Here is a 17,167-nt window from a genome sequence, read left to right on the forward strand (position 1 = left end):
TGCACGCATTTTATTTTTATTAAACATGTATAAGATTTTTGGTTTTTTACTGCTTTAAACAACTATGTGTTCTCCAAAGTTCAATCTGCATGCCCTGTTTTATTTTTGTGTATTTCAGGTAACCTTTTTAACATTTTTTTTTTGTTTGTTTGTTTTAATAATTCAAATTTTTATTGATTTTGGTTAGGGTGGTACATGACGGTTCTTCATGTCAAATGAGACATTCAGTCTTGACAAACAAAAATAATACAAACAGTATTAAAAATCCATACAGGAGGGGGAACAGCACCTGTCTCAATCCGCCAGAAAACAATCCAAATAATAAAATTAAATTTGACTAAATAAACCCATTAAAATTGACAGTGAAAATAATATATATAAGGGAATAAATACAAAAACTTTTTACCATGAATATTAATTAATTTGCTCTGTTATCTTTCTCTAAAATAAACTAAAAAAAAATAAATGCTGCTATTTACCTTACTTCTGAGTTTTACAGAAGCAAAAATAGTGTATTCCCACCGTTTTATAGGTTTTGGACAACGCTTATATCATAGTAATTTTTATTTGATTTAATTTAATTTAATTTAATTTCAATTTTTTTATTTTTATTTATTTTATTTATTTTAATTATGTTTTTTAATCCGTAAAATTTAATGTAAACACTACGTACCAAACCAGTCTGCTGCTGCTAGGTAGCCGCGGACGCGTGTGCTACGTCACCGACGTCACTTCCGCTCCACCAGAACCCGGATGAAGCTGCCATTGGGGAGAGTGAGCAGGGCCACCGAGGCTGCTTGGATTTTAATTTAACGGTGAGGAGGGGGTCGGAGCGGATTGAAGCCCCGCTGGATTAATGTCGACAGGGCAGCGCGGAGTGTCAGCAGCGGCTACGACGAGCAAACGGTCCGCTCCGAGCAGAGACACCGGCTAACGGCTGCTGCTAACTGTAGGTAACTGTTAGCAAAGTACCGCGGAGCAGCTTCTCCAGCTATTAGCCTCAGTTACACAGCGGAGTACTGTACGTGGTGTCAGCGTCGTTCAGGCTAACACAACACCTGGTGGATGAATGATGTCTGCCGCTAGTATTGACCCTCAGGTAAGCAGCGAGGAGAGACGCGTTATTCCCCACAGAGGGATGTGCGCTGTATGTGTGTGTGAGCGAATGTGTGTGCAGCCCACTCTGAAGACGATGCCACCATTCCTGAGCTAGTCAGCTAACATTAGCCCACTGACAGGGGAGGTTAGCATGAAAACTGTTATCTGCTGGAAACCAAAGGCCTGGACAACATCTCCCATGTTGGCTCACGGGCTAAATCAGTGTTTTTCTCACTGTGTGTGTGAGTTAGGTCTCCAGAGAAAATGAATACGCATGTCAGTGTGCAGCCAGGATAATGTGTGATGCTTTGAATAACACTGGAGACCCATGCAAGCGTTGTGTTTTCTCCCTTCACATGCATTCATCCTTTATTGTGACCAACAAGACATCGAAGGGACAAGATGCGAGCAAAGGTAAGAGATTATTCCTGTATCTAAACATGTTGCACACAAACCATTTAGCACTGTACACAGCTGACACCTGGTACCTCACATCTGATACATCCCACACATGTTTTGTTGGGGTTTTCCCTGTGTTCTGAGGCTCCTGTGTTCATGATACAAACTAACATTGCAAACAGAATTAGTGAATTCAAACTGCAAAAGAATAAAGAGACATGGATGGTTAAAATAATTTCATCCACCATGGAGATATTAATGTTTAAAGTCAATAGCACTGTCTTGCCTGTAAATTTGGTGGCCTAGCTTCAGTATAACCTCAGCAGACTTTTAGCTGCAGGTTTCAACATATTGACCCATGGAAACATACATTGAACATTTCACAGAGGGGGGAAACATGGCTGAGAACATAAAACCACTTGAAAGGTCTCCTTTATGTGTCATAGTAAGAGGATATTGAGCTGGGGAACATAGGGAACATAGCACCCTGGGAACACAGACACATTTAGTTTTATGTCAGAGAAACCTTGTCAGCGTCTACGTGGGGTTAAAGCTGTAGGTGGAAACTTTTATCAAAAAGAAATCATATTCCTCTGCCTTCTCTATTGACTTGTAGCACTTCAACCTCCTTTACGGCGTATGACTGAAAACAACCAATCAGAGCTGAGGAGTCTCTAAATCAGCTGTCCATCATTTCAATCACTGCTCGTGAACTGCGGTCAGACTGTCAAACTCGGCAGCACTGATCAAATATGAATCAATATTCTGTTACTATATGGCCTGTTTCTCACCTCAAATGTTTTCACAAACATATTTTAGTGCTGTGGTTCCCAACTGGTGGGTCATGGTCCAAATGTGGGTAGCAGGACTGCAAGTAAGGTTTGTAAAACCTGCAATTTATTTTTAAGTACAGTAAATTTTCAGCACAGAGCCTTTATTTTTAAATGCCATTTCCTGCTGTAGAGTGAGTGACTCGACTGGACCTCGAACTCATGACTACAGAGAAATCTGGGCCTCATGGCTGGACCAGTTGGGAACCACTGTTTCAGTGCAGTTGCTCCGACTGATAGGTAGTGCTTGGTACTCACATTTAAGTGTATCCAACATGGCATCGGGGTCACAAACCTTCTCATTTTACAGCTGAACAGTACACTAAAATATGTTTCTGAAAACCTCTGAGGTGAGAAATAGGCAACGCAGTAACAGAATCTTGATTCATATTTGATCAGTGCTGCCTAGTTTGACAGTTTGACCACAGTGCATGAGCAGGTTGTTTGTAGTGCACCGTGGTTGATTCTAGTAAACGCCTTTAGCAGCAGTGAGACGAGAAGGAGGGACATGATTTGTTTCAGACTGTCTGTTTCATGTACTACTGTGTGGATAAAGTGACAGTTTCAGCAAATACAACACAAAGTTATTTTTATATAAGTTACCAACTGTAGCTTTAAATAATGTCTTTGCATCCTCACATATTTATATCCACGTGTCTGCTAGATGTATGCAGAAATGAACATACATCACTGTTAGAGCAAACACCTTATCATTAAAAAAAAAACACCCTGCACTTTTCCAAAGGTCAGCTCCTCTAAAGGTTACGCAGCTGACAGGATGATCTATTTTAAATCACCATAGAATTCATGTTGGCTGCACATGGATTTCTTTTTTTAATTCCCTGACTATAACTTGAGTCCAGCTACAAGTGAATAGGGTGCACACTGCTCTGTTGCTGGGATCTTATTATCATTATAAGCATTTGTAGGATTGTTGGTTACTGGTTACTGTAAACATGGCCGCCAGCGAAAATGAAAGTAAAGGCCAACCACAGATTCTCATTTGGTGTTTTGCCTCATTATATTATTTTTATACTTCGGTGCTGTCTCTGATACCTGCTGCATACGATCTGGAACCTGGTTGCGATAAAGCTCAGGGTTCACCTGAGTGCAGTGGGGATACACGCCCATAAAGCTCTGCCCACACTGTAACTAACTGCACTCCCTGAAGAAATATTATCATATTTTTGGAGAAATGAAAGAGTGATTCCAGAGAGAAGCAGACAGAGGGGTCTACAGTCTGTGTTTGAAGGATATATCCAGGATGTCAAACTGACTCAGCAGCAACAACAGGTTAAAAAGACAAAGATAGTTAGAAGCTAAAGCCGAACTATAGGCTACAGATCACAGTGTAAAAGTGAACCACCACATCACTGCTGAAATACAGTGATTAATATTATTATCCCAGGCCCAGTTTTTGTTCTGGTTGTCTTTAAAAGTTGCAGATGCCATGACTCCAGGTATTCAGACACCAACATTATCAGCTCCTCCATCTTGTCTTTTATGTGCTTTCGTGATGCCCACTAATTGATCGCCCGGGCAGAAGTTCAACAAGGTGAATTCAGCGAAGCAGAGCAAAATCTATGCACGTGGGCGGCAACCGCTTCATACCTGCATGGCTGTGTTGGAAACTGCTTCCCCTCTGCCACCTACCCTCATTAAAATGACTGGAGGCAGCGATTAACCATGTGGCGGCGTGAAAGCCCCTTAAATGTCCCGAAAATGGAACATAATCCAAAAAATAAAAAAAATACAGGCAGAGTCTCTGCAAAAAATCCACCACCACACACTTCAGGTGGCACATCAGTGATGATTAAGGGCCGTTACTTCTGTGTGAGTCTATACATTGTTTTTTAGACGAAACCTGCAGAGTATATCTGTAATGAAGAAGACATTTTAGTGTGAAGGGGAAGTCTGTGATGTTTTAGGCTTCATCACTGGGTTGTTTTGGGTGGGATGTGTCATAAAGGATGTCCAGGTTTGTCAACAGTTTGGTTTTATTGCAGCCTTTCCAGTGTCAGTGCAGAACGGCTCCCTCCACCAGAAGGATACAGTTCATGACAATGACTTTGAGCCTTATCTCACCAACCAGTCGAACCAGGTAGGAAACTCCTTTTAAAGGTCTTTTGTGACACTGTCATGTTGTGTAACTGTCACCACATCCTGTGATGAATAATCTAAACTGTTTCTGTTTGTAGAACAACAGCTATCAATCCATGACAGACCCGTACCTGTCCAGCTACTATGCCCCCTCCATTGGATTTCCTTACCCCCTCAGTGAGGCTCCTTGGTCTACAGGAGGTGACCCACCGATCCCCTACCTGACACCCTATGCCCCCCTCAGCAATGGAGACCATCACTTCATGCATGACACTGTGTTTGGGCAGCCAGGCGGGCTCAGCAGCAGCATCTATCCTCATAGGTTTAACTTTTTCCCAGAGAACCCAGCCTTCTCAGCGTGGGGCACCAGTGGTTCTCAGGGCCAGCAGACTCAGAGCTCAGCCTATGGGGGGAGTTACAGTTACCCGCCCAGCTCTCTGGGAGGCACCTTAGTCCCTGATGGCCAGACAGGTTTCCATAGTGACACCTTGAGCAAGGCTCCAGGTATGAACAGCCTAGAGCAGGGCATGCTGGGCCTAAAAATAGGTGGGGATGTGACAGGAAGTGGCTCGGGTGTGAAGAGCGCAGGCTCTCTTGGAGGTGGCAGTGTAGCTGCAGCTGTTGCCACGGGCAACGGCGGCACACCAATTGGAATGCCCCCTCCGAAGCCCACATCGTGGGCTGCCATTGCTAGTAAACCTGCCAAGCTGCAGCAACAAAAGACCAAGAACAAACCTGGCACCCCCATAGCTGGAGGAGGTCTGCCTCCACCCCCCATTAAACACAACATGGACATTGATACATGGGATAATAAAGGCGCTGCTACCAAGATGGCTCCTCCTTTGCCCCCCCATCACCACCACCACCATCACCAACAGCACCAGCCCCAGCTTCACTCCCATGCTCCCAGTCTCCTGCCCCCCCTCCAACAGTCCCTACAGTCTGCCCAGTCCCTCGTGCAGCAGATGACCATGCAGGGTCCTCCACCTCCCCCTCCACAGTCTTACCAGAACCACAACTCTGTTCCAACACCTCAGACCCGCTGGGTAGCCCCACGCAACCGCAACTTGTGCTACGGTGGTGGAAGCTTGGACAGCAGTGGCTCCTCTAACGGCGGCGGTGTTGGTAATGGAGGTGGAGGGGGCGGAGGCGTGCCTCCAGAGCCGGGATCGGAGTCCCACCCGGTGCTGGAGAAGCTGCGAGCGGCCCACAGCTACAACCCCAAGGAGTTTGACTGGAACCTGAAAAACGGCCGCGTGTTCATCATCAAGAGCTACTCTGAGGACGACATCCACCGCTCCATCAAATACTCCATCTGGTGCAGCACGGAGCACGGCAACAAACGTTTGGACTCCGCCTTCAGAGCTATGAACTCTAAAGGTCCCGTCTACTTGTTGTTCAGTGTCAACGGCAGCGGCCATTTCTGCGGCGTGGCTGAAATGCGCTCGCCTGTGGACTACGGCACCAGCGCTGGCGTTTGGGCACAGGACAAGTGGAAGGGCAAGTTTGATGTGAACTGGTTGTTTGTAAAGGACGTGCCTAATAGCCAGCTGCGCCACATCCGCCTGGAGAACAATGACAACAAGCCAGTCACCAACTCACGTGACACTCAAGAGGTTCCTCTGGAGAAGGCGAAGCAGGTGCTGAAGATTATCGCCCAGTACAAACACACAACCTCCATCTTTGATGACTTCTCCCACTATGAGAAGAAGCAGGAGGAGGAGGAGGTGGTGAAAAAGGTATTTCCTTTAGACTTAACACAGCACACTTCTAATTTAGAAGATGTTTAGGGACTGTATGAAAATGGTTGTGGTCCAGGAGAGACATTTTTCAAAAGAAAAACCTTCCCCAGTGTTATTAATATTTTCTTTGGATCATCCCCCTGACTAAGATTATATTTCAAAAATGATAGTATTGAAATGCTAAAATTTATTTTAGTGTAAGATCTCACACAAGCTTGGTGTAGCACAGTCCTCCAGTATGCTTATGTGTTATTTATGTACCCCTATTTAAACATGCAATTTCTTAATAAATCATTATTTTTAGCAGTGTCCACTGTCCGACCCCACCATGCACATTAGAAGTCAAATTAGTGAATTCCAAATTAATGGCAGACATTTATAAGAAATGAAGCTTCACCGGATTCCAAATAAATGTGATTTTTAGGAGTTGATGATGTTTTAGAATATTCAGTTAGTCATCTCTCTGTTATTAAACATTTCTCATAATTCCGAGTGGCATCACCAGGCATGTTAACCAGGTGTATTTTGGTATCATCTTAGCTACTTGTCTGACTGTGGGGAAAAAAAGCCCTGATACAGAGACAGGACTGCTGTTTTCTGCACACAACAAAACTTTCCTTTATGACCTATGGCACCCATGAAAGCCATCTTGTCAATTTAACTGTTTAATCTTTTTTTTTTTTTAATTTGATAAGTGTTCGGGCTGCCCCTGACTAAGAATTTTCCTAGTCAACCAACAGTCATCATTTAGGGCCATTAGTCGACTAGTCGCCTGCATGTTTAAGATATTAATTTGATTATTAACTTATATATTTTGGGGCAGGGCAACACAATGGTTTGAGTTGAAGGTGTGAGAAAGAATAGTATCAGTAACATTGTTAACACTGTGCTACATTACAGAGAAACACAAAACCGTACTAATGAACCTTCATTAATATAGGCCTGTATTTTATCTACAAGTGCACGTCACACACTGAGCAAGCCGCCTGTTAATGACGCTGTCTGCAAAGCTGTAATGATTGTGCTAAGTGGCTAACTGTCTGGCCTTTTTTGTGCCAGCTTTCAAGAGCACGGTGGCAGGTTGTGTCTGAGGTTGCTAAGCAACCCTGACAAGCATCGTATAGCCTATTTCCCTGAAATCCTGAGTGCAGAGCTGATCATCTTCCAGGAGCTGTTTGTAAGTGTGTAGGCCTATCGTCCGTGGGACAGATGTAAAGCTCTGGGTAGCCCTGCACTAACATGATCAACTTTTCCGTATTTATCAGACTGAATATTTACAGAAGAAGGGAAAGATATCTGTTGGCTGTGATTGGTTTGTTGCTCACTGCTGAGCGTGGCCTCTTCCTGTGTGTGTCCTTTCAAATTAAATTCCCACATGGTCCAGTTATATAGGTTTTGATTTATTTTGGCAAGGCATAGCTACTAACAGTTTCACATTTACTTGTTTGTGTTTTTTTGTGTGTGACCAAGCAACCAATGAAATCTTGCCGACTAATGACCTTTCTGGTCGACTAACGTTTGGTCAACTATTAGGGTGCAGCCCTAGTAAGCGTCAGTCTTAATTGTAAGGTATCTTTTTACTTACATTTGTATTCACTGTTCATTGATTTGAAATGATATTAAGGTTGTTGATGAAATATTTAAACAGTGTGGTATTGAAATGATAAGATATCTGTTTGTAATGTGACTTATCATTAAGGCTTTGCATATTTTTTAACAGAGCTATGAGCCTGCCTCAATACAGAGCCGGTCCCGAATTGATCAGGTAAAATCTGTCTTCTCAGTTAAGAGTGTTTTTCTGATGTTTATGTGACTGTATGACAAATGTATACAAAATCAAATATGAAGTCATCAAATTGATCTTTAATTCAATTCACTTCGTTCCACTGTATGGAACAAAGTGAATTGGACTTGTTCAGAATCTTTTTTTTTTTTTTTTTAAATTTCTGTCCTAAGCCCTTGCCACCAGACAGCCACAGGCATATGCATGCACTTCATACAGTAACCTAATGTTTCCCATACATTGACTTATTTAACGTTTTTTCATTGTAGAGTTGTATGCAGCTCATTAGCTTAGCTCCTTTTTGCCTTGTTCCATGTCTGTGTTTATCAGACCACAAATGAGACAAGTATCAGCTAGCCACCACAGGGTCCCTCCGCCTCGTTCCCCGCTGCTGTAGGAGAAGAGTAGGCAGCAGCTCAGGAGACAGACCTTTGGTTGGCAGCTGTAGTGACTCAAATTCAGCCTGCGCAAACACCCCAGCGCCAGGTGTCACAGCAGATTGATGGCCAGCAGCAGCACAGGTTCTAATCTGTGTAACGGCGGGAAACTAAAGTTAGCTGATCCAGCGGTGAGTCGGGACTGCCTGGTCCCCTGGAGCTGGGTTTGTACAGGCCAGATTCAGGTTGCTGTGGTCGCTGACAGGGGGTCGGTCTCCAGAGCTGCTGCCTGTTCTCCCCCAACCAATTTGGTCTGTAGTAGCAGAGAATGAGGAAATGCCGATTCAAGCCTCTGACGTTAGCTACATAAACGTGAACTTGAAGCCACCACTGTGAACCCTATGGCTCCACTTAGCAAAGGGCTACATTGTAAGCAACATGTTCTCTCCAACTCTCAAATGTTTTCTTTTTGAGAAGTCGGTCTTGCTGTTTTTTTTTGGTTGCTTTGCGGTGTAGGCAGTTGTTGTCAATGCTGGAATAGCAACTTTCTCTGCAGGATTTTCCACCATTGAGTTAGGCAACCACCATTGCATTTGCATTTGTAGAACAGCCAATAGGAACACCTTCTCTCTGAAATGATCTGTGATTGGCCAGAATTTCCTGTTACAGGCTTGATTTCCTTAATTCCGAAAACAGCCAAGAGGAGGCGCATAAGTCTGGTGCTCCGTCAGGTCACTAGAATTACAATATGCCTAAACTTTATTATGGGATTTTTGCTCAGTGACGCCAGAATAAACCTGCCTACTTAAAAAAACAACAACGATATCATGGTCAAATTATCTTGATATAATTCCACTGAAAGTTTATTGACGGTAATACTGAATTATCTGTTCTTGCTGTAGGTTTCTGTGTGATAAATTAAATATGACCTCCTATAATATGTCTTGGAATATTACACTTATAAGTGATCTCGTGTTGATAAATCTTTCTAACAATTTTTTTTTTTATTCTGTCTTTTCAGGATCGTCAGAAGTAAACAGCAGACGGCTGTCGACGAAATTTAGATTTAAAAAGAAAACCCAAGGACATAAAGAAATTGAAAACTAATATTTTTTTCTATTTAATTTTGTTGACTTTGGCCCACGTCAAACTTTTGACCCACGATGCTCCTGGTTCCCAGTCTTTAAGATGCGTGCAGGGATGAAGCTAGTTCCACCAGTTGAATCGCTTCAATAATATATATTTTCTTGTTTTTTCTGTATTTTTTAGCCTTATAAATCTCTATCGCTACCCGCCCCCTCCTGGAACTTGCATTCTTAACTAAATATAAGTAACAAATATCTGCACGTCTGTTTTTTGAAAATCTCTTGACAACATGCTGCTGATATTCAGTGACTGTTCACTTTGTGGTTTGTGTGTTGGAGAAATGTTAAGTGCTTGTATCGGTTAATCTTAAAACGAGTGAACAAGACTTTATTGACAAATGTCTGCTATCTGTTTGTGGCCAGTTGTATTTTATATTATCAGATGATAAAAAAATAACTTCTATAATGTCCCTTTTTTCACGTGAGGGGCGTTTTACTTTGGTGGAGGAATGTGTACTCTGAAAGTTTCTGTATGCATAGACATAATCGTGCAAGGTTGTGACGTTAGAAAGCGTAACTGTTAGGAAATTATTTTGAATAATGTATCACCTGGCTTAAATTTAGAATTAAGGTAGAGAAAATGCGGGATTTTGTCTCCTCTAGAGCGGAGCCTTAACATTTCTTTTCAGCACTAAATTTGTATTTTTTTTCCAGAACTGTACCTCAAAATTTTTCAGCTAGAGATTCAGGGAAAAGATGTCTAGAGATCAAACGCTCTTAAAGGTGGTCCCTCTCTTTCGTATTTAACGGACGGAAATACAAATATACTGTTCTGAGTTCAGGTTTTTATCAACACGAAATTTGCTTTCTGTCTTATTTCCCTGTTAACGGTGGCTTTTGTTTCCCTGCTGTTGAGACAGGACGTCTCTGTTTATGAAATTCTGGAGGAAATGTAGCATGTACTGCTTTTAAAACTTCAAGCCAGGCCTGTCTCTTTGATTTTCTTTTGTTTGTTTCTCGTTCTTTCTTAACATAATTATAATCTCGGCATCATTTTCATCGCTATAACCTGTCCACATCATCCTCAGACAATGTAAGCTTTAATGTATTGGCATTTCTAACTGAGATCGCCTCAAAATGTTTAACTGTAGCATTATACTTAACTGATTTATTGTCAAGTGTATGAAAACCCAGAGACTAGCCTATATGGTATATGTTTGTGACTCTTTTTTTTTTTTTTTTTTAAACTTGCTTGCTGTATTGTGTGTATGCAAGAGTGAAAGAAAAGAGAGGGAGTATGATTGTGGAGCAATCAGAGTTATATAACTGGTATTGGATTATAGAAAATTTATGCAAAAAAAGTTTTAAAGTCACCCCTGAATTAAATATCCATTGTATCAGAGGTCACTATCACATTCTTAGATTTGATCATGTTCATTATTAAAGATATACTTATCTGTTCTCTGTGGAGTTTTTTATTGTGACAAGGATTTTGTGCGTGATCAGTGATAGTACGTTTGCTATAAAGGGATTTATGTTGTGTACAGTATGAAACACTCTGCCACCAAATATGACCTGTGTGTCACATTTTCAAACATCATTGCAGCCCAGTAGCCTGATAAACATGTTGGCAGTGAATGTTTCTGGTAGAAAAGACTCCCACACACAGTATAACTTGCAGAAATTATGATTTTAATGCTGCAACATTTCAGCGATTAGACCATCAGGCAAATAGTTTTGTAACAAAGAGCCATTCTCAGTAGGAGTGGCTGCGAGTTTGTGACTCATCACATTACCCACGTGCAGTGGAAAGGCTAAATACCAAACATCAAGTTGGTGAAGATTCTCAGTCATCCAGGTCATGGTAATCAAAAGTGCTATATCACAGGCAACTGGACTTGCTTGTGTTTCTATAGCACTTACAATTACCAAACATCAATCACATTTTGGTAACAACTTAAAGGCTGTTGGGGCTGCAACCAATTATTATAATAATCGTTGATAAATCTACTGTCATTGGATGCACGGGCAACACATTCTCACTCCGATCTCGTCGCATATCGACGTTTGATCATGGACCTTCCACATCCAGATACGACGTGAAAGGTACCCTGGGTGCGTTGGTTATTGACGTTCTGGGACGCCGTGTGGATGGGTCCAACAAACACGGACTTTCACCCAGGAGAGCAGTGTTTGTGTCCCGTAAGATTCTAAAGCCAAACCCTGTTCTGTTTTCCTAAACCCAACCACGTGCGTTAGTTGTTGAAGGAAAATAAACGTCAATTCGTGGTGTTAGTAGTCTGAAGCAGGGCGTTTATTTTGAAAGACACCGTATGTTAACGTTAAATTTCCTGTGAAAACTGAAGTGTATCTTGAAAGAAGACAATGCATGTAACAGGCAGAACTTGACACGATGTCCCAGAACGTAAACAACCAACACACCCTTGCATGTCGTATCTAGACGTGGAAAGTCCATGACCAAACGATATGTGACGAGATCGGAGTGAAAATGTGTTGACCTCTCCCACCCACCCTACTTGGACTTTCACCACTGTAACCCTCGTCCTTGTCCCGTTGCGTTTCGCCCTGATGCTGCTGAGCACAGTTAAACTATAAAGGCAACGGGCCACATATCATGCTGACGTTAAAGGACGGCTTTTTTCATCAGTGTCCGATGCTGCCCAAGCGCCGGATTTCTACAACATCAGAGTGAGACTGGGTTGGAATCATTCACGAGACCCCACCCCCACCCTACGGGCCCCAGTGCAATCATATTGCCTGCACTGTCTATATTTAGGCCCCTGTGTACAATCATACAATAGATTAATCAACAGTTAAAATAATGAGAATCAGTTGCAGCCCCAACAGCCTATAACTTGTTACCAAAATGTGAATTCTACAACACAGTTTATTCAATAACCCTGCTTTGAATTTATGTATCAGCCTTTAACACTTTAAACCTGCAAGAGACACACTGTAGTTTGTTTAAATGTTGGTGACAGGCAGTCTTTGTTCCTGTGAGCACAGGCTGGTGTCCTCTCTCTCTCTGCAGTAGTTTTAAATCTCTCCATCTCCATGAATGATGCAGGACGCTGAGAGTGTGATTCCTCTCTTGGCATTCACCGCGTGCCTTAATTGTATGGCTAATAAATCAAGGTCCGCCGTGAACACGAGGAGCGGCAATCCTGCAGCCTTGCACCGGGGAAAGTTGGAGCTTTAAGAGCATCACGGGATGAGACACGCACACATAGAAATGACTCGACAGGCCTGAGCGCCATCAACGCAACACAAGGGTATATGAAATGTCCTCAGATATTCTGCATTAATACAAATACCACATATTAATCATCTCTGTCTGCATCAAACACACTGCTTCCTCTTCATCTTGTCCTCCATCATCATCACCTCCACACATTATCGCCATCATGACAGCTCCACTTCCTCCAGTGCTCTGCAGCTGCTTCATTCCGCAGCATGCATCTGATGCTCAGGTCTCCGTCTGACGCTCCTCACTGGAAACATCCCGCATTACCATCACACTCAGAGATGGAGACGGAGGTGAAGCAGGCCAAACAATACCGAGCATCGGTGGATGCGGGCGGACAGGCCCGGTGCTGGTGTCCGGTGAGGCTGTGGGAGATACAGACGAGCTCCAGTCCGGTCACACCTGCGGGATAAAACACGGAGCAGACTCTTCCTCCTGTTGTGTTTTAATATCAGACATTTCTCTACATCTAAAGCCTTCCCGTCCTCATTTGCGTGCTCCGGTCCTCATAGGCTGGAGCAGTAACGTCATGACGTACTCCGCTATCAAACGCTGGATGCTGCCCCCGTTGAACCGTCTGTCACACCGGGTTAATGTACCGGGTCTGCTGCCGGCTCTGCTGCAGACACTGCGGGATGGGAGCTGCGCTGACCGGGGTGCTGAAGCTGGAGCTGCTGTGGGGGGGAATCAATGGATTACTCATGATATATTTCCACATCAGCATCCTTCTTTTTGTTTTATTCATTTTAATTTATGTGCAGTAACTATAAGACAGAAAAGGGGAACTCATAGTGTGTTTACAGGAGAACTGGGCTTACTGCACATGTGTGAAAAGTTAGTTGTACACTGCTTATAAAAAAAAAGGTAACAATCTGTATGCATCTTTGTAAGTAGTTCCAACTTTGACCTTTTTGAGTAGATAATATAAAGTATAATAGAATCTGACAAACCCAATTATTTTAGTAGGACCCAACACAATTTGCTTCGACCTAAAAAAGCTTAATTTCAACACATTCTCACTGCAACCTTGTCACATATCGATGTTTGGTCATGGAGCTTCCACGTCCAGATACAACGTAAAAGGTTGGTTGCTAAAGTCCTGGCACACTAAGTCAAGTTCTGCCTGTTACATGCATTGTCTTCTTTCAAAATACACTTCTGTTTTCACAGGAAATTCACTGTTTACATACAGTCTCTTTCAAAATAAATGCACTAAGTCAGGACAACAACACAAACTGACAGTTTTTTTTCCTTCAACAGCAGGGTTTGACTTTATAATTTTACAGGACGTGAACACCGCTCTTCTCTATTAAACTGTAATGGCAACCAGCCTCGCGTCATGCTGACATGAAAGAACCCCTTTCTTTGTCGTGTCTGATGCTGAAAGTCTCCGCCCAAGCACCGGATTTCGACAACTTTGGAGCGAGACTCCTGATTTAGTTGAACTAACATAATTTATCCAAAAGTTGTGATATTTGGTGGTGAAATTGTTTTATTTACTATATTCTAACTTGTGAATTTTAATTCATAATTTAGAATATATTCCTAATTTAATTTATGATGCGCACTAGGCAGCGGCTGTTTCTGACGCAAAGGGCAACAACTCAACTCGTCAAATACTGTTGCTTTGTCCAACTGCATCTCACTCTGACTCATTCCGAGGGGATTTATGATCTTTATTTTGGTTTAGGGGAGGAACCTCTGATTTTTACAAACTGAAATGGCTGTATTTTGTATTTATTTTACTGCAGATTTGTAAAGAAAACATGCCCTCCAAAGACATGTAAAAATACAGTCTGATGCGCTGATCAATATTGTTCTCTCCTTGATCTGACATTTTCAGCTTAAAACAGTTGCTACAGTTGTGAAGAAGCCATCTATGCCTGCTGGCATGGCTCACCTGATCTGATAAACATCAAAAGAAACAAAAGGAAACAACCTTTTGTTTTCTCATGATAACAGCTGTCTCACTTTCACAAGATAATGAAATCATTAACTTGTGATCTTAAAATAACAGCATTAAAATAAATAATTGAAAACAGAGCCAGCCTCTGTAGTTTGACCCCAAATTAATTCAAACCATAAACAGCATATCAGTTCTCAGTTTTTACACATTAAAGAAACATATGGTTTATTCTTCACTAATCTTTTTTCCTCCAACCAAATGCTTAATTGTAGTGAGCAAATAGTTTTGTCTTTAATCAAACAAGCTTGTGTGATATCAGAGTTTAATTTGATTTAATGTCCTCATATTGAAATATGATGTCTTAGTTTTTTTTAGAGATAATGAATTTGTCTTTTTTGTGAAAACCAAACACCAGGGGGCGTGTTTGATGTGAAACTTTCACATATCTTAGAATAATGAGAAAAATCAATTTAACACTGTGCTCTAAACTCAAGAATGACCCTCCACACAAATCTCCTCAAATGTTTTATTTAATATTTGACCTTTTTATTATCATCTTGACCTTTTATTAAAACACAATATTAAGTTATAAATAATATTTAATACTGCAGACAAGACAGAAAAGCAGACATGTGATGCCAAAGGTCAACACACATACATGTATTAAAATATAATAATCAGTTATTTTCTCATGCTGCAGCCTTGTGCTCAAAAATATGTTTCCCAAAATCAATTTTCACTCACTTCCCCATAAAGACAAAGTGAAAACAGGTGAGGTGAGGTAAATTATAGTCCCTAAGGAAAATTTATCTCGGACTCAAAGGCTCTAGATTTTTATGCAAATGTGTTAACAAGTAAAAACTGAAACATCCGACTGACATGAATATTCAGTCTGTTGTGACGCTTGAAATTTAGCTTCTGATCATATTTGAGATCTGTTACCTTGATTAGAGTCCACCTGTGGTCAATTCAACTGATTGGACATGATTTGGAGAGGCACACACCTGTCTGTATAAAGGTCCCACAGCTCACAGTGCAAACCAGAGCAAACAACAAGCAGCCTGCAGAGCTCAGAGACAGGGTTATGTCAAGGTACTGATCAGAGAAGGGCTACAAAAAAATCTGCTGCATTGAAGGTTTTGGAGATCAGACTCTTTCTAGAGCCTGGCCAAACTGAGCAACCTGGAGAGAAGGGCATCAGAAAGAGAGGTGACAAAGAAACCTCTCCTCAGTGAAAGACGTCACATGGAGTTTGCTTAAAAGCACCCAAAGACACTCAGACTGTGAGAAACAAGATCGTCTGGTCTGACGGCCTGAGGGTCTCCAGAGAAGGTCGACAGAAAATCACCAAATCCAGGTGTGCAAAGCTTCTCGTGTCATACTCAAAAACTCTAGTCTGTAATCACTGTCAACACCATCACGTCCATGTGATATGAGTTTTTAAAGTTGGGGGAAAAAATCTAAAATCCTGATTTTGCTTTGTCATTAATACAAAATTTAAATGATGTTGGTGGAAAAATGCAAAACATGAAAAAAGTTAAGGCATCTGAAAACTTTATGAATGCACTTTGTTTTTCAAAACTATTTAATGCACTGGTGAGTTCCCTCTCATAAAAACAAACGTTTTTTCTGTCTGTCATCATAAAACAAAGATTCTTCAATGAAGAACACAATGTTTGATCAAGCTTTATCAAAATCTGTTGTGCAGGATTCAGAAAAAAAGAAAACAGACAACAGTAAACAAGGTAATTCATTAATATTATATATATTACAAAGACCAATCTGTGTACAAAAACGTGACAGTTCACACACACTTTAACCAAACTGTACAAAAGCACAGAAACACAAACACATTTTTTTTAAATGCTCAGTTGGAATAAATATAATATTTATGAGTGTTGAGTCCTTTTCAGGCAAACTGCACGTCTTTGTTTTCCCCTCACTCATGAATGATACTGCTCCAGTGGATTTGAAAGTTTGTCCAGAGTAAACCAAAAACAGAGCTACAGATATGATCATGAGTGCTCACATCCAATTCATAAAAATAAAAGAGCACCAAATCTGCAGGAGAAAATAGTCCCCATCATCAAATGCAGCATTTGCTCCTGCGTGAGTAACGCTTGCTAACATCAAACAACATTTTCAGGAAAATGTTCAGCCTTATAAAAGTATTTAATCATGGCCTTTCCATGACAGTTGGCTGCCTTGTCCAAATCTGACAAACAGACATTCTCTGTTAAAGGTCCAGTGTGTAAGATGTAAGGTGTTTTCACATATAGTTCTTCTTAAAGTGCACCTAAAATTGGACCAACAGAAAAGAGACTCAGTTCTTTTCATGTTCACCTTGTCAGTTCATTTGAAGAGGACTCAGTTCTCTTTCTGTTCACACTATATTCTATATATAATATATACTGACATAGTTTTATTTTTACTGTGATGTAGCACTGCAGTGGGGTTATGAAGATGAACTTAAAATTGGAGGTAAATCTTAAGTGTTTCTGTGCTGTAGACTGTTGCTGGTTGATGTATTCAACATTCCACATCTGGAGACGTGCAGTATCTTGTGTGGACCAAATTATTCC

The 17,167-nt window shown here is 41.5% G+C and overlaps 1 protein-coding gene across 1 annotated transcript; it reads left to right on the top strand.

Annotated features, from left to right (window-relative positions):
• The first annotated feature begins 748 nt into the window (after positions 1–748).
• ythdf1 (YTH N(6)-methyladenosine RNA binding protein 1) lies at positions 749–10,876 on the top strand. Its single transcript, XM_049581204.1, has 6 exons — positions 749–1,099; positions 1,485–1,512; positions 4,334–4,428; positions 4,526–6,166; positions 7,890–7,934; positions 9,351–10,876. The coding sequence occupies exons 1-6, from the start codon at positions 1,070–1,072 to the stop codon at positions 9,363–9,365; spliced, it is 1,854 nt and encodes a 617-aa protein (XP_049437161.1). The 5' UTR covers positions 749–1,069; the 3' UTR covers positions 9,366–10,876.
• Positions 10,877–17,167: the final 6,291 nt, after the last annotated feature.

This window comes from Epinephelus fuscoguttatus, linkage group LG7 (assembly GCF_011397635.1).
Source record: "Epinephelus fuscoguttatus linkage group LG7, E.fuscoguttatus.final_Chr_v1".
Classification (NCBI taxonomy): domain Eukaryota; kingdom Metazoa; phylum Chordata; class Actinopteri; order Perciformes; family Serranidae; genus Epinephelus; species Epinephelus fuscoguttatus.